This window comes from Equus przewalskii, chromosome 2 (assembly GCF_037783145.1).
Source record: "Equus przewalskii isolate Varuska chromosome 2, EquPr2, whole genome shotgun sequence".
NCBI lineage: Eukaryota > Metazoa > Chordata > Mammalia > Perissodactyla > Equidae > Equus > Equus przewalskii.
In genome coordinates this window covers 33925210-33942998 of record NC_091832.1, presented here as the reverse complement: position 1 = coordinate 33942998, position 17789 = coordinate 33925210, and the positions used below count along the sequence as shown (strand labels likewise).

The window sequence follows — 17789 nt, the reverse complement described above, 5'->3', positions numbered from 1 at the left end:
AAGCCCCACAGCCCCCATGAAGTCCCTCGCGGCCCCCGTCCCCGTCCTCTTCCAGGTCTCTCGCCTCAGCTCTACCCAGCATGCCCTTTGCTTCCCTCCCTGGGCAGTAAGCATGGTGTGCAGGGCCCACTTGGTCCAGCGGCTGGTCCTCTCAGGGGACAGGGCCACCTGAGTGCAGGGTCCCACCCCATTCAACCTCGCTCTCCTCCCAGAAGGGCCTGGTGCCCCGTGCTGCCACTCACCAGGCGCTGTCGCTCTGGAAACCTGAGAGGAGATGCTCTTCACCCCACCTCGGCCACCTCCTCTCCCTTCTTCTTTCTCGTCCTTCTCTTTCCGTTTATCTCTTTGTCTTCAGCTCCTCTCTTCTTCTTTTCCGTCTCAGTTCTCCAAACCCCCTCCTTGCTTTCTCTCACGTCCCTCTCCCTTTCTCGCTTTGTCTTCAGATCCTTTCCAGCGCGTGGAGTATGATTCACTTCCGACAGTCAGCTCCACTTCGCGTGGCTTACCTGGTCGCAGACCTTCTGGGACTGACCTTGAGCAGTGGTCTGTGGCTCTGGACTAGCATTTCCACAGGCATCTGGAGCCGTAGGAGGATCAAGCCTGTCACTGCCTGGAAGAAGAGGCCGCCCTAGGCCAAGAAACACCATCTACGGAAGCCATCTTTTCAAAACAAGCCTAGGTCCACATCCTGCAGCTTCCAATTTGCTAATGGGGAAACTGAGGCAGGAAGAATAGAACTGACAGCCTCAGGATATTCTTTCTCATTCCAGGAAATATATTTCCTCAAAGGAGACAAAACAAGGTCTACAATCCTGCCTACGGCTAACCCAGACCGCCTGCCAGGCCTCTCACCGTCTGCGCCCCTGGCCTCCGTCCTGGTCTCTAAGGTCTTGTTCAGTCTCAGGGCCGTAGGTACCATCTGAGCACAATGACTCTCCAGTTCTCATCCCAGCCCAGACGTGTTCCTTGACCTCTAGACTCCAACACGCTTACGTCCACTGGACTCCCCCTGGGTGTCTGACACGCCACTCAAACTCAACCTGGCTCATGCCAAGCTCTTGCTCTGTCTTCACAGTCCGCTCATCTGCCATCCGCACAAACTCAGCGGGTGACACCATTATCCATGGCTGCTCAGGCCGAGAACCTCGGGTTCAGCCTCTCCTTCCTTCACACCCCACATCAGTCCATCTGCAGGCCCTGTCAGTTTACCTCCAAACACAAGCAGCCTCCGACGCTTCTCTCCATCTCCACTTCACCGCTCTGACCCAAGCTACGCCCACTTCTCCCCATTGCCCACTCACGGCTCCCTCTCTCTCCTCCCTTGCTCCGCAACTGCCCGTCACAGTGGCCAGAGTAATCTTTCTAAAGCAAAATTAATGCATATTGCTCCCTGTTTCAAATGCTCCGATGGCTTCCCCCTACAATTGAAGTAGAAGGCAAGCTCCTTACCCGGTCAGCCCAGCCCCGCGGGACCCAATGGCAGCCCCCCTCTTCCTGCCTCCTCTGCTTCTACCACGCTGGCTAAATGCCACCTCCTTCGAGAGGCCTTCCTCGGCCACCTAGAGCAGCCTTCCTTCCTTCCCCCACTGTTGTCGTTGTTTAGCTTGTCACCTTGTTTTAGATGCTTCATAGCACTTGTCACGACCCAAATGTATCTTTATTTCTGAATATTTTATGGTCTGTCTCCCTCCCCGAACACGAGATCCTTCCTGGCAGGGAGCCTGCTTTTCGTTGCAAATCTTCAGCCCAGAACACACAGCAATCGCTCCCTCGCTATTTCTACTGCCTCTACTGCACTTACACGACCTGTGGGGCAGTGAGGGGAGCCCATCCCAGGAAAAACGAAGCCAGGCTTCAGTTCCAGATCTGCCACCCGCATGCTCTAGGATCTCAGGCAAGTTGCTTCTCTCCGAGCCCGTTTCCTCAGCTTTCAAACGGGGGTAAAGATATTTGCATTGACTGTTTCCTGAGTTTTCCCATTCATTCACTCATCAAACAAACAGGTACTGGACTCCTAACATGTGCCTGGGCTTTGGCTAGGAGCTGGGGGTAGAGGTCTGAGCAAGCGGACCCCACATTGCATAGCCCCAGGGCATCCTTCCCTGTGGGCCCTGTGAGCATGAGTGCCCCCCAACGAGGCAGGCGTGCTCCCTGCTCTCACGGAACTCACATCCTAGCTGGGGAGGGAGTCGATGCAAAAGTAAACAAGTAAACAAGATACTGTCAGCTAGAGATGCTAGGAGAGAAAGAGTGAACGGTCAGTGGGTGGAGGCATTGTGAGGAACACATTCAGTACAAAAGGAGAAAGATCTTTGCAAACTGCAAATTCCACGCGTTACCATGTTCACCTTCCCCCTTTGGCAGAGGGAGAAGTCAGAGGCTCAGAGATGGAAGTGACAGTGGTACCGTTGGCTGGAACCCAGTCTCTGCCTCCCACAGCCAGGCTCCTCCCTGCACAACATATGCACGCATGTGTGGGTGGAGGGGGTGTCACCGCTGGCTGCTCTTAAAGTCCCTTGCAAATGCCAAGTGCTTATGTAAGCCCACTCAGAGGAGGGATAACAACCTCCCTGGGTGCCCAAGAATGGCCGTCCCCACCGGCTCCAGGGCTCGGGTTACAGGCCTTTCCCTGCACCGATCTCCCAGTGACATTTAGAGCCGTGGACGGACCCCACTGTTTTTTTCCTTTTCTTCCCCTGCTCACCAACTTCATCCCCAGCAGCCACTGGTTGCTAGGCAACCTGGGACCAGGCTTGGGTGCAGATTTCAGAATTCGGAGGCTGGGGAGGTGGTTAACCCTTGCAGGGCAGCTCTTTGAATGGCAGGGTGACTTGGGGTTGGGGAGAGGTTTCTTCTGCCATGGGTGAATGACATTAGTTCGTGGGGATGCAAGTACAGAGCGGGTGCTTCAAAGAGATCTCTCAACAGTAAAAAAAAGAATCCCAGGGTTTTTCCATCAAATAACGGGAAAAGAAAACTGAGATGAAGAAAGACATCTCAACTTCTAACAGGAAGGGCACTAAGCCCCTGCTATGGGCCAGACCCTTTGGGCAACCCTTCCAGGACCGTCTGAGGTGTAGATCATGGTCTCCATTTTACAGAGGAGGCTAAGGCCTAGGACGGTCGTGCAGTCATCCAGCTGGAAGGGGGGAAGCTGGGATTTGGACCCAGCTCTGCCTGACTCCAAAGCATGTGCTCTCCCGGGGCCTCTTAGCAGGGCACCCAGAGCCAGAATAGAAAGATCTGGGGCACTACAGAGGAGTAAACTCCATCTGCCTTTCTCTGCCTGCCGCCTGGACCAGGGCCGAGCATCCTGACCAGCGTGCTGCAGACAGTAAACTCGCATTTGTCTGAACCCTCCGATCAAGCACATCTCCACCTCCCTCCCAACCTCCGCTGCCCCTGGGCAGGGTGGCGTGAGGCAGGAACACCAGCTCTGGGGTCAGACGACCTGAGTCCGAATCCCAGCTCTTCTTTCCCCGGCTGTGTGATCTTGGGCATCTCTCTTAACCTCTCTGAGCCTTAGGGTCCTCTCCCATAATGGGGAGAATGATACCCACCTCCAAGGTTTACCACGGGGGTTCAAGGTGCGTGTGTAAAGCATCTGTCACAGATGCTCAGCAACCGCAGCTGTTGCTGCTACACCTGTTTTATGGATGAAGAAACTGAGGCCCGGAACACCCAGGCCAGGCAGGGTGTTCCAGAGCACTGGAAAGGCTCAAGACGCATGTGTTTTAATCTTGCCTGTTACTTGGATCAAACCCTTGCCCTCTCTGGCCTTAGTCTCCTCATCGCTACAATGAGGGGTTGGGCTGGATGGTCTCTAAGGGCGCTTTCAGCTCTGGAGAATGCCAAGGGAGCCGGGCCTGAGGCTGCTTCTTCTGTGCCCCTGGCCCCTGGCCCAGTGCTAGCCTTGGATGGGCACCCAAGGGACACTCAGTCAATACTGGGCAAGTGGACGGACATGCGCTGGTCTCCCTTGAGGTCTCAGCACATAGCAGCAGCAGACCCAGGATGAGAACCCAGGTCACCTAGCTCCCAGCCCTACTCCTGGGAGCAGGGGCTCTGCAAGGCAGGGGCGGGTACTCACTGGCTGGGTCAGCTGAGGAGGGGGCTGCTGATGTCCTGGCGGTGATGGGGAAGTGTCTCCCATGCTACCTTCCTCAGCGGGGCTCTGGACTCTGGGAGCCCCGGTCAAGCTTCAGGAGCAAGGGGCTGCTGCTGCTTGGCAGGGAGCAGCATCTGCAGAAAGCACCGCCCAGGCCGCGAACCTTCTAGTCCAGCTTCCAGCCCTTGCCGGCACCTCTTGCATGTGCTGAGGTGAGGTTGTTTCCGTGTGTCACCTCCCAGGGCTCCAGGCTCTGCCCCAGGTCCCCCTCCTCCACCTCCTCCACCTTCTGGGGTCCTGGGCAGTGGCTCTGGTCCCCACATGGAGAGTGAAGAAGGCCAATAAAGAAGCTGCTCCAGGCGCAGAGTGGTGAGGCCAGCCCTCGTGAGCACAGCCAGCCCGCAGGAGCTGAGGGCAGAGGCTTGGTCTGAGCCCCGGACCGCAGTGCGGGAAGCCCCGTGGCACCTACTGACACTCCATTTCCTTCCTCAGAGCACTCTTCCCTTCTTCCTTGGCCCCTGCACTTTTGGGGGGCGTCAGAGGAAAGAACTCCTTGAGTATGTTTTCTCTAAAAGTGATGCCTTTTCAACCATGTTAAGGTAACACCTGACATGACAGATGTTAAGATGAAGACAAAAAGAGGGGAAAAGACACCACGTGAAAGCGAGGGCATGAGTCAGGCTGAGAAGAGTTGGGGGTACCTTTGTTGCATGCCCCCTCCCTCACCAACCAACAGCCACACTGCCCCGTGCCCCCCTCCCTGCCCCCACGGTGCAGCTGAAGGGGTGGGAGGAGGTGGTCAGCACCTCGGTCCCTGGCCTCTGGAAGGCATCTTATGCATAAGGAAACAATACTTCGGGGACCACCTCCTCTAGTGCCTCCTCCCCCGCCCCGCCTCTCGGCCCTGATCCCTGCCCATCTCCTGGACGTGGCCTTGGGGCCTCACAGAAGACACTTCGCTTTAGGCCTGAGGCTGGTCACAGCCAGAGAGTCCAACACAGGAAGTCTCCTTGAGCTCACACGGAGAAAAGGGGGCTCTCTCCCCGTTGACAGGGTACCTAGCCATGGGGCTGTGGAGGCCCAGACGCAGAGCTGGGGCTGGCCCTCCTCTTGCAGGGGCCCGAGTCCTCAGGCCACCATATTTCAGGTCTCACCATGGGGACCAGCGAGACTGCACAGTCCTAACTCTTGGGGGGTCTTGGTGTATCGTGAGCTGGAGCCCCGGGTGGGGCTCGCTGGGGAGACCTGGGGTCTGAGTGCTGAGCACCCATGATAAGGGGGGAGATGAGGGGACGGGAGATGGTTCCCGACCCCGCAAGGAGACAGATGAACCCTAAGACACACTCCCAGCTGTGAACAAATACAGCCGGGGGAAAGTGGTTTATGCAACTCCACCAGGCCAGACAAGAGGTGAGACGCACGCTCTAAGGGCATTCAAATCACTGGCTCCACTGGAATGAATGGCATTCACAAGACAGCTACGACCCAGCGCCTTCCAATGTGCTTGTCCCGCCCCCCCAGCCCAGCAGCCCAGAACAGGTGCCGGGATACTGGGGGCCACTCCCCACGTGCTGGACACTCAGTCCTTGCCTGCCGTGTCCTTTGCGCTCCTCCTTGCATGGCCTCGATGCCATGTGACTTGCCTTCCAGGGCGCCTCCTATTCACTTTTGTGTCCCCTCCGGCACCTATCACAGTGCCTGGCATGCAGTCCCCTTCACAAATGTTTGTTCAACTGAAAGACAGCCGAGCTGCTTTGTTAACACATGACAGACATAAGGAGGAACGTTCTCAACAGCAACAGTTGCCAAGCGAACCTGCAAAATTCAACATAATCTCAAGTCAACAGCTATTTATTGAACACCTACTATACGCCAGACTCCGTGCTCCCAGAAGGTGCTGGAGATACAGCTGTAGACAGGGGAGAGCCGAGGGAGACCAAGCAAGGACTCTCAGGAAGCTCTGATCCTTGGAAGTGGCCCATTCCATCCCAATGCACACGGAAAAATCTCATTCCCTAAAAGTTCTCTGGGTCCACGGGGAGGCAGACATGAAGGAAAGGCTCAGGTTCAGAGCCGTTTCTCCGCAGAGAAGGCTACTCACAGGCCACGGTCCCATTGACGAGGTGGAACTGGTAGGTGTTCAGCACCGGCTGGCAGCCCAGCTGCTTCAGCTTCTCATAGCAGCAGTCATGCGCCAGGCAGCACCTGGCGGCCAGAGCAGAGGGAGACAGTGCACACCTGGGGGCGGGCCCCTGGGGAATAAGCTGGAGGACCACAGGTGAGAACCAGAAAGGACTCACCTGCCTCCTCCCCTGGGCGAGAAGGCACTGCAGGTAGGGAGGTAAATTCCTGATCATATTAAAAATAACAAAAACAACCACTAACATGGAATGAGCCCTTTCTGGGACCTCCTGCCACCCTGTTAGCTCCTCGCAGCAACTCTGCAAAGTGCAATCATTGTCTCCATTTTCTAGGGGCGGCCACTAGATTCAGAGAGCTGAATTTCCCCAAATTATCTATACAGCTGGAAAATGATAGACTCAGGACTCAAACCTAGGTCCATGTGACTCAGGCATTCACTTAATGACTTTTTACTGAGTACCTACTATGTGCCAGGCTCTGTGATAATTTCTCAGGAGACAACTGTCAGCAAAAACATACAGAATCCTTCAGTCCTCGCTCTCATGGCACTCAGAGTCGGCCGGGGTCGGGAAGAGGGAACATGCAAGGAGAGAAAACAGCTGGGGAACAGCCTCAGCTCATTTCCTAAACCAGCACTCCAGGGCCAGGCGTGCAGAGACCTGCGACTGGATTCTAAGACAGAAAAAGAAAACATCTTCCTCTCTCCCCATCTCCATCTGCAAGCGGGCTCTTTGCTGACTGTTGGCTTTGGCTAAAAGTGTCAAAATTCTCAGCAGGCTTTGGAGTTAGAAGGACAGGCACAGAGCATCAAAGGGCCCAGACTTTGAAACAGGCAAATTCTTGTTCGAATCCTGACTCTGCCACTCAGGTGCTGTGTGTTTGGGGCTTTGCCACTTTGGTTTCGTGGGTCCTCATCATTGTCACCAGTGAAATGGGGATGGTAACACTGCCTCGGCCATTTGCTGCGAGGATTAAGTTAGGCCCTTTGTGCAAATTCTGGTGCTCGACACATGATGGGCATTTCATCAGTTCCCCTCCAGGGCTCCGGGGTCCTTCCAGCTGGAACACTCCACCGTCTCATGAGCCCAACCCAGAGGAATCCAGCTCCAGGAGTGGGCACATATTTATCCACACTAGATTTAGAGTGGCAAGGAACATTTTGCTTCTGATTTCTCCAGATGAAACAACATGCCAACTACCCTGTGTGTTCTTCCCCTGGCCAGATTACACCAAGCTCCACTTTTTCTAGAAACTCCCTCCCCCTCCCTCATCCTCAGGAGGAGGCCTGGCAGCCGAGTCTGTGCTAGGTGACCTCACCCAGACGGACAACTTTTCCAAAGTGAGCCCCTTGGATTCTTTCTCCCGGAATTCGGAATCAGGACTGGGAGACAGCGAGTCAGCCTTGCTGCGCCTATATTCCTAAAGAATGGGGAATTGAGAGGACCATGTTTGCCATGAGGACCGACGATTGAAAACGTTTCTAGAGCTCTGAGCAGGACTGACTACATAATTTGCACGGCCTCGTGCAAAGTGAGAATGCAGGGCTCCTTTGTTCAAACATTATTAAGAATTTCAGGATGGTGACAGCAGAGCAGTCAACCACGTGTGGGACCTTAGGAATCCCAGCTCTGCAACTGCACCGGCCACATATAAGGGAGGCCAGCCCAGGCCCAGGGGTCCTCAAGCCCCTCCTCCCACTCCCATTCAGTTTTTTTTCTTACACTCACCTGAATTGGTTTGTTACTTGCCATGCAAGAGTCCCAATCTGTCGCTCTCACTTCAAGCATGGATTTCAACACGAATCAAATGACAGGAGGCCTTGGAGCCTCTGCACTCACCTGTCAGTGTCGTCCACGGGGGTCCCTTTGCCCCCAAGCCCACAGTAGCAGCCATATCCGTAATATGAGAAGAAGGCACTCCGCCCTGTGATGTGTTTGACCATCCTTTGAAATTGCCAGAAGCTGCTGTGGGTGGGGGCGATCACTGCCAACGAGAAAATAAGGAAGAAGGAAAGACCCGATGAGAACCATGACACCTTGGCATCCCCTGACCAGAGGGCTCTGCATTCGGGCCCATCAGGAACCGCCCCCCCCCCCCCCCCAAACGGCTCATGGGCACGGCTGGGATCATCAGCCTCCTTAATGGAAAACAGAATCGGATCTACAGCATCACACAGCTGGCTTCTTGCTAGCCCAGGATGAGAACCCAGTTTCCATGATGTTCAGGGCAACAGTCTACTGTCAACTACAGTCTTCCCCTCAAAAGGAAAAAAACAGAGGGCCGGCCTCATGTCTGAGTGCTTAAGTTCACACGCCCTGCTTCGGCGGCCCAGGGTTTCACCGTTTCGGATCCTGGGCCCGGACACGGCACTGCTTGTCAGGCCACGCTGAGGTGGCGTCCCACATAGCACAAACAGAAGGACCTACAGCTAGAATATCCAAATATGTGCTGGGGTGCTTTGGGGAGAAGGAAAAAAAAAGATTTGCAACAGATGTTAGCTCAGGTGCCAATCTTTAAGAAAAACAAACAAACAAACACCATCTTAGGCAGAAACACCCCAGGTCTGATGAGAAAGTTTAACGGGAAAAGTTCAAAGCAGAAATGCCAGTCCTTACAGATATAATGGGGCATTTACAATCTCTCTGGAGAAACAAAATACTTAAGGGGCAGAAAAGATGCCCTGAGTCCATTTTTTTAAATGGCAAATATACATGGACCCAGCAATTTTTACTTCTACAAAATGCTTATGCAAGTGGGGAGAAAAAATATATATGAGGATGTTTGCTGCAGCTTACTTGTCATATCAAAAAACTGGAAACTACCCACACATCCACTGACAGGAGGATAATAAGTAAATGATGTCTTAAAAACATATCTTTTAATAGCACTATCTCTAGGCAATGGGCTTAGGGAAGTAGGTGGAGAAAATAACAGGCAGCATTTATTTTATAAACTTTAATGCAATTTGATTTTTTTCTATACTGAGCGTGTATTACTTTTCTATTAAATGTTCGAAATGTGTATGTGCGAAGGCCTAGGGGCATGTATATAAACTCTGCAGAATGGCCACATCTGGGTGTGGGCAAAAGATTGGGGTCTGCAGGGGCTGGCCCCGTAGCCGAGGGGTTAGGTTCGCGCGCTCCGCTGCAGGCAGCCCAGTGTTTCGTTAGTTCGAATCCTGGGCGCGGACATGGCACTGCTCATCAGGCCACGCTGAAGCAGCGTCCCACATGCCACAGCTAGAAGAACCCACAACGAAGAATACACAACTATGTACCGGGGGGCTTTGGGGAGAAAAAGGAAAAAATAAAAAAAATCTTTAAAAAAAAAAAAGATTGGGGTCTGCGAAGGACTCTATAGTCACTTATTTGACTTTTTAATTACAAGCATATATATTTTGCAATAAAAATAAAATAAAAACATGAACTTGAAGAAGAAAACCAGAGACAGAAGGTTTGGGGAAATTTTCCCAGGAGCATTCTCATCTCACACGGTGGTTCTGGATGCCTTGTCGTCACAAAGCACCGCAGAGGGGGCCGCAGCCCAGCAGTGGTCACTGCTGCCTGAGCAGCCCCTGGAAAAAAAGTCAGGCACTGATTTTCAGGGCACATTGTGGGGGCTGCAGAGGCGGCTCTCCCGCCTACAGGTCCCCCCACACTATGATCGTGAAAACTTGAAGTCTACCACTGACTAAGGGAAAATAGGAACCCCATTTTTGACATTTTGACTTAGGGACCTAAAATTATTTCTACGCAGCCGAAACAGACAGAAAAATGCATTTAGACAAATCTCTACTCAACTAATAAAACCAGAGTCAAAGAGTTTCCCAACAGACCCAATACTGTTTCCTAGTAAGTTCTCTTTCACTTTGCAGAGGTCTGTAATCTGATCTCCTGGTAGCAATGACTTATAATTACCAATTATTCCATAAGTCACCGTGAGAACGTCTGTCTCTTAAGAATTAATCGTTCCTCAATTAGCTAGATATATGCCTGCGTTTCAATTCTAGAATCCACATGACTTTAAATAAAGGCAACCAGCATCCAAAGGACCAAAAAGACTCCGGAAGGGGCTGCGCGCGGTAAAACGGCAGTCAAATGCCCCCTTTCTAAGCAAACGGTGAGTAACCTTCGATTTTCCAAAAGTTCTGTGAGCTCCCAAGACTTCGAATCAGCCTATTTTGCAGAAGAAACAGAAGCAGCAGGACTCGTGGGGGCCTGCTCCACTTCTGATTCTCTTTTCAGTGACCCATGATTTTCCCTCACCCCATGCCGCCTCAGGAGGGGCTGCCCCAGACACCGGCACCCAGATGGGAGGAGGGCACCCTGGAGCTCTCCCGGCTGCTTGCCACTTACAGCAGGAGGCGAAGATCACGAGAACGCCAATGATCTTCATTCCCGAGGAGACCACGGGGCCAAGGTGCCAGGATCACCCCTTCCTCTGCTCTGGAGGGGTCTGCCAGTTGAACTCCTGTTTGGGGAGGAAATGACCAAAATGAGGCAAGGCCGTGTGGATGCAAAGCCCCCACCACAGTGCAGGCCTTCCAAAGCCCCCCGTGGAGGGCTCAGAGCAAAGAGAGCTTTCTCAAACTAATTGTCTCTGAATATGATACCCCGTCTGGTATTTAGACCTCAATATAAAGATAAAAAGGGCTCAATAGCTGGAAAAGTGCAAGTGGTTTTTTTTTCTTAAATTTCTTTCTTTGGCAACACTATCCCTTCACCTTTTTTTTCTTTTGAGGAGTCAGTATTCCCCCGGTTCCCAAGTTTAAAGGCGTATACCGTCAAGTGTCGCTTAACGACGAGGATATGTTCTGAGAAATGCATCGTTAGGCAATTTCATCGTTGTGGGAACACCACAGAGTGTACTTACACACAACTAGACGGTATAGCCTACTGCACACCTGTACTAATCTCACGGACCGCAGTTGTAGATGCGGCCTGTTGTTGACTGAAATGTCGTTATGCAGCACGTGACTGCGTAGGGTTCATCATGGAGATCCAGCACAGGAAAGCCCAGCCCCATTTGCACGTCGGTCCTCGTGTTTTCCTTCCTTGATGCCCAGGTGTCTTGTTCATAAACCTAGCCCCTCTGAACCTCCGTTTCCTCTCCCATGAAGTGAGACTAAAATTACCCACCAGTAATTTCAAACATTTAATAAGAAATTGCTATACACCAAGTGCTGTTTTCTTTAAGGGCTTCACGGGTATTACACCATTGAATCCTCACAATAACTCAAGAAGCTCTATAATCATTTTAGAGGTGGAGAAACTGAGGCCCGGAGAGTTTGGACAACTTCCTCACGCTCACGTAGCGCCCTACTGCACAGACTTGGGGGACCAAGTGAAACCACACAAGTAAACGGCTTTGTACTATAATTGCTGGAACAGGCAGACACACCCTTCTGATTGCCGTTAGCAACGGCAGTGGTAGCCGTATTCGGCACAGTTCCCACAGGAGGACAGAGGAGAACGTGGGCTCCGGGTCCCACGTCACTGGGCGGGGGCCCCACGGGTCAGTCAACAGCTCTCTTCAAATACAAGTGGTCTTTATGCGCCCATCATACATCAGACTAAATCTGATAACTCAGGACTTGGAGTGTGAACAATGGCTCATTTGAGCCTAGAGGATTTGGCAGGTGCAGAGCTCCAGCTAGATTTACACTCTGCAGAATGAGCCTCCTGCCGCAGAGCCCTGGAGAGTTCATCAGACACCTTTGCTCTTTTTTTGCCCTCTTTGGCAAAATTCTGGTGGATGCTGAGCTTCTGGGCCCTGACCAGGCCTGGTCCCAGCCAGCCTTCATTTCAAATGCTGCGCGAGATGTTTCTAAATTAGGTTCCATCTCTACAGGCTGGCTTCCTTTTTCTCTTTTGAGTCTGAAAAAATAAGCGTGTGACGGTTTAGTCCATGAAGAAGGGACGCACATCTTTCAAACTGGCAGGTGAAGACACTTTGGAGACAAACAAAGGGACCCAGGTGCGTTACCGGTAATGAAATTTTACGGGCTCTTATTAAGGACCAACTCTCCGCTCATCCAATGAGACAAGATTCTGGCCCAAGGAGGGCTTCCGAGCTGCTGGAGAGACGAAATGGGTCAACAGAAAACGTGGATCACGAGCCCCATGCGGGCAGAAGTTCTACGTTTGGTTTTCCATTGTTTCTGGAATGCTTAGCACGGTGCCTTGCAGCTCCCCTCTCCAGGGCTGGAATATCAGCTGCTCCTGGGAGTTGCCTCTGCTCCACGGAACAGTCTAGTCAAAGGTTATGACCCCTCCTGGTGAGGAGGGGAGGAGTAGCCAATGCCTGGCTGAGGCGAAGATTTAAGGCGCAATCCCTGCTCTCCTTCAGGACAGCTCTGAAAGGCCATCCCAGCCCCAGAGCTCCCTGGAGGACCAGCTGAGGCCTCAGCAACTGCTTCTGTGTGTCAGCTTCTCCCTCTGAGTGTCAGCTTCTCCCTCTGTGGGTTAGCTTCTCCCTCTGAGTGTCAGTTTCTCTGAGTGTCAGCTTCTCCCTCTGAGTGTCAGTTTCTGCCTCTGTGTGTCAGCTTCTCCCTCTGTAGGTCAGCTTCTCCCTCTGAGTGTCAGTTTCTCTGAGCGTCAGTTTCTCTGAGAGTTAGCTTCTCCCTCTGACTGTCAGTTTCTCTGAGCATCAGTTTCTCTGTGTGTCAGCTTCTCCCTCTGTGGGTCATCTTCTTCCTCCCCTCAATCTTGCCTTCCTTACTTCCTGACAGGTGTCTCTCCTGGAAGCTTCCCGGCAATATACTTCTTTGTCTCAGAGTCCGTGTCCAGGAAGGACAATTTAAGCCCGGGTAGCAATGAGCATTACTCTAGTCGTTGTGTAAATAAATGCCTTTGAGCTCAGTGGAAGGAGCAGTGAACTCACCTCCAAAAGGATGCAGCGTTTGTGGGGGCCTTGAACCTTAAATTCGTGTTCTGCTCCTATTTACTCCTCGCTCCCACCTCACCACAACAACACCCTACCAGGTGGGGACTATCACTTTCTCATTTGAGAGTTGAGAAACCAAGGCTCAGAGAGGAGAAGTGACTTGAAAAAGATCCACACAGCTACCAAGTGGCAGGGCCAGGACTCAACCTCGGGCACCTAACTGCAGATCCAGTGCTCTCTGCACCACGCCAGGCTCCCTTCCTGGACCTCTTGTCCGTGTGGCATTTTGAAGGTTGCAGAGCACTTTCACAGACACTGACCTTCACGGCTATGAGTTAGGTGAGATGAACATGGTTCTCTCCACTTGACTACCATTTGTGGGTGCTCTGGATTGTGCTCAACCAAAACCGAGAGCACAGAGATATGATGAGGGGTGAGAACATGGTAGAGACGGGGGCATGGACTCCCCTAAACCAGCAAGTTGGCAGGTCCCTAAGATGCCCTCTCAGACTCATCAATCCATCTTATGTAGACAGTGAGGAATCACTGGTTGGCTTTTTTCCTGTAGACAAAATAAGGAGGAAAGAGCCTGCAAGATCCGTAGGCCACAGGTCAATTTATTTTGTCCACCTAGCATCTATCTAGCACAAACTAGTACTGATGATGATGGTGGGTAACACTCGTTCACACTTATTTTATATCTTGCACAGTTTCTGAGCATTTTACATACATTTACTCATTAAGTCCTTACATCCCCCAGCTAGATAGACATTATCCTTAATTTACAGAGAAGGAAACTAGGCACAGAGAGACAGGCAGTACATAAAGGTTTGAGGAATGAATGAATGAATGATCAGAGTCCTATCATGCTTCAAGTTACAGAAATAAAAACAAAAATTACAACCTACTGAGAACCAGCACAGGGCTAAGCACGGCACATGGGTTATCTCCTTGAATCTTCTTTCAGTACTCTCAGTGAGGCGTAGATGATCAACCCCAGTTTACGGATGAGGGAACAGAGGCCGGCAGAAGTTAGTACTTTTCTCTGCACATTGACAGAGACAGGACTTAACCCAGGTGTGTCTGACCACAAAGGCAGCACCCAAACCCCTTGGCAGTCCTCCTGCTCACCTGTGGGTGGTGAGCCAAGCACTGTTCTTATCCAAAACACAGCTGAGAAACACAACCAAAAACCGAGCATGCAAGCAGACACCACAGCATCTTCTTTTAGACGCAATTCTAATGAGGCATCAGCCTCTTTTTCTCAGACCCAGAAGATGAACAGGAGTGAAGCTAGAGTGGCTGCTCGTAGTAGGAAGGCAAAGGGGAGGGAGCAATGATTAAAACGAGAACTGATCAAGCTTACAAGCCCTGGGGCCGTTGAGTGTAGGGGCAGAGAGCTCCAGCCACGGCACCAGCCCTGCATCTGGAGCACAGTTATTGACTTCCAGTGACCAAGAAAATGTTGCATTGTGCAAGAGATTGCAAAGGTGGAGAGCAAATAACTCCGGATCTATATTAGAGAAGAGGGTTGCAGTAGAGCTCCATCACTTCCTGGCAGAGCCGTTTATGCTCCCCGAGCCTTAGCTTCTTCATCTGTGAGGTGGAGACAATGACCCTGGCCCCCTACGGATCACAGGCAAGACTCAACAAGCTCCTGAAGGCGAAAGCACTTGGTCAACAGTAGCCAAGGTGAGTTGTGGTGTTTGATATGTTCTGCTTAAGAAGACTGGGCAGTAGGCAATATAGTTTGGATATTTTCTCACAAAATGGGGAAAATAATAAATAAAAAACTAACTGTGGTACTTCAAGGGGTAAGTTTCATTATCCAGAATCTTCCCTCTTGCAGGTCCCCTCGGGACGCTGATCCACCAGGAGGCACGACTAACTGTGCCAGCCTCTTGGCCTCTCTGCCAGAGTATCCATCCAGTCGACCTTCCGCTTGAAGGTTATCCATCATCTCAATCAACATGTCTAATGGGATCGAGGACAGACAGAGGAGGACACTGGGTATAGACTCCAAAATCTAGAAGTCACTAGTTCAAAAAGAGGCCAAATGCTCTTTGGGGACAAGCTGCTAAGAAGCTGACGCTTCTGCCTTCAGCCCGGGCTGGGGGGAGGTCATTTAGACTTCAAGCCAGAAATCCTCGTGGGGTCACCAACGGCAGCTTTGCTGGATCTCTCAGTAGAAAAGCCAGCTGTGGAATCAGCATCACCATCATCATAATTTAATTCTCATTTACTGAGCACCTACCACGAAGCAGGCACTGTGTGGGCAAAGCAGGAGACTCAGACACAGGCAAGTTCCCGCCCACAAGGAGACGGAAACAGGATGAGGATGAGTGTTAACCTTCACCAATCCTTTACCATGTGCCAGGCACTGTGCTAAGACCTTGACATGTTATCTCATTTCTCCCTCACAACAATCCTATTCTTATCATCTCCATTCTACAGATGTGGAAACTGAGGTTCAGAGAAGTTAAATCAGTTACCCAAGGTCCTCGGCTAGCAAGTGGCGGAGCCGGGATTCCAACTCAAGCCTTGACTCCAGAGGCCATGGCTGCAACCCCTATGACCTGTGCAGCAGGCAGGTACAGATAAAGTCCCATGTAGGAATGCCGAGTGCGGACAGGGGTCTGGGATACAGGGTGGGCTTTGGAATCAGCCGGGTGGGGTTCTAAAACTGCTCTACCACTCAGTAATTTGGGGGGCCCTGAGGTTCAGTTGCTTTCTTGGGACTGTTCTACTGGACCCAAAGGAACCAGGAAAAGCACATGAGTTTTGGGGGTACAGGGAGGGGCTGGTCAGAAACGGCCTTCATGAAAGAGATGACTTTTAAGATGGGCCTTGAAGGATCAGTAAGTTTGGATTAACTTCAAGGAAGGGAGCAGGGTGGGGCAGGAATGAGCAAAGACCCTGGAGATGGAAAAGCTGAGGGCCCATTTGGGGAACAAGGTGACTGATGCCCAGGGAGAGAGCTGGGGAGCAGAGGGAACCATGGCCGGAAAGGAGGGTGAGTCCACATCTAAGCTGGCAGAGCAGTGACCTCTGGCCACGTTTACTAAGAATCCACTGCGCGTGTGTGCCAGAGACCGGGCATTATCGGGTTCCTCCTGTGAAGACACCCTCTCTAAGGAGGGACAAGGACAGCAGAGTCAGCTGTCTCTTTAAGGAGCAGGTGGGCACAGCAATTGACTGGCCAGCTTCCTTTCCTTCCCTCCAGCCGCCCCCGGGACTGTGCATTACGTGGCACCGGAGAGCAAAAGGCACATACTGCGGAATATTCAACAGGCCTCAGGCATAAGTACCATTTCACTGCATGCCCATGTGGGGACACACACACACATACACACACACACACACACACAAAGGGGATGAGAAGCCAATTTGATTTTCCAGAAGATTGCATAATTCTTAGGTGATATTAAAATAGCTGATGAAGAATCCACTTTCATCTTTTTTGGGTGGGCGTTGAAAGGCTGAAGTGCATTGCTTAGATATTTCTGACAGAATCATTTACAAGAAATAAGCCACCAGCACCGAGCTGCAAAACCATCAGATCCTCAAACCGCCAGCTCCTGCACCTTCCTGGGGCCTCAGATGCCTCCTTGGACATCGAGGGTAGGCGAGGAGGCCACCCAGCATGAGGCCTGCCCAGCCCAGGCCCTCGCCAGCAGCTCCCACGCATCAGGGGCTTCCTTCCTGAGATGGGCAGAAACAACACCATTGAAAGGATTCTCTCCTTTCCAGGCCCCAAAGAACTTTCTGCCGTTGCCAATCACTTGGCACATAATCACGTCCAGCCCGTGCCTGCTCTTCCACCCTTGGCTCAAATGTATTGAAAATACTCTGATTTGTAACCCTCTATGGGTATGAGATGTGTTTTCTCAACCAACTGTGAACATCTCATAGGAGGGTCAGAGTTGTGCTCTGTCGCAATCCTGTGTCCATGCGTCTGAGACAGACAAGACAGCAAATAGTTTGCCACAATTCCAGGTAATGAATCCTAATTCTTTCCTCTGATAATATGGCTCTTGAATGTCTACTAACATTACCTTTCAATAACATAGTCACTAAATTATTCATCTGCATATTCCAAGAATCTAGAACAGCGCCTGGCAGACAATAGTCCAGTTAGGACTCCTGAAGCCACCTTAATTCCATTTTGCAAGAAAGTGTTCATCCATTAAGTTGGGATCTGAAGGGCAAGTGGGCATTTGGCAAAGGAAGGAGAGGAGGAGTTGGGGAGGGTGAAGAAGAATCTTCTAGGCAAAGGTGACAGCAGGAGCAAATGCCTGGAGTATGGGAAGGGTGTGTGTACGTCAGGCCCTGTGGCAGGGAACAGGCTTCAGGGCAGTCGTGGACGGGAGTCAGTCTTGGACAGAATCAGAGGACGGTTCCCTCCCATTAGAACAGAGGAAAGGAGGAAAGCAAGGAAACAAAAGTAGACAAGTCTGTAAGTTTCCTGGCAGAAAGCTGACAGCCTTCCCATACGATGGCTTCCAGCTTCTCTCTGAAGAGGGGAGGAAGGATGCCTTCTGAATGGGAGGAGAGAGGGGGCAGAGGGGGGCAATTTCAGGAGAGAGGACAAGGTTTGAAAGAGCCACTGAGGAGAAAGGAGACAGAACGGAGCTGGGGAAAGTGGAAGGATTTC

The 17789-nt window shown here is 51.8% G+C and overlaps 1 protein-coding gene across 18 annotated transcripts in view; it reads right to left on the bottom strand.

Annotated features, from left to right (window-relative positions):
• Positions 1 to 17789, bottom strand: part of PLA2G2C (phospholipase A2 group IIC) — a 70316-nt gene that overhangs the window by 3307 nt on the left and 49220 nt on the right. For 7 of the 18 annotated variants that reach the window (XR_011534807.1, XR_011534812.1, XM_070600595.1 and 4 more), the window contains exons 2-5: positions 10606 to 10720; positions 8089 to 8233; positions 7568 to 7669; positions 6210 to 6313 (exon numbers count right to left, since the gene is read on the bottom strand). Coding sequence is in view for 13 of the 18 variants with exons in the window: in XM_070600595.1 (XP_070456696.1) it covers positions 6210 to 6313; positions 7568 to 7669; positions 8089 to 8233; positions 10606 to 10645 (391 nt within the window). In the remaining 5 variants the exon portion in view is untranslated. Of the gene's footprint in view, positions 1 to 5751; positions 5924 to 6209; positions 6314 to 7567; positions 7670 to 8088; positions 8234 to 10605; positions 10721 to 13455; positions 13478 to 14039; positions 14181 to 14266; positions 14438 to 17789 lie in introns of those variants that run through there. The other 11 variants (XR_011534835.1, XR_011534842.1, XM_070600641.1 and 8 more) reach the window with 6 other exon arrangements.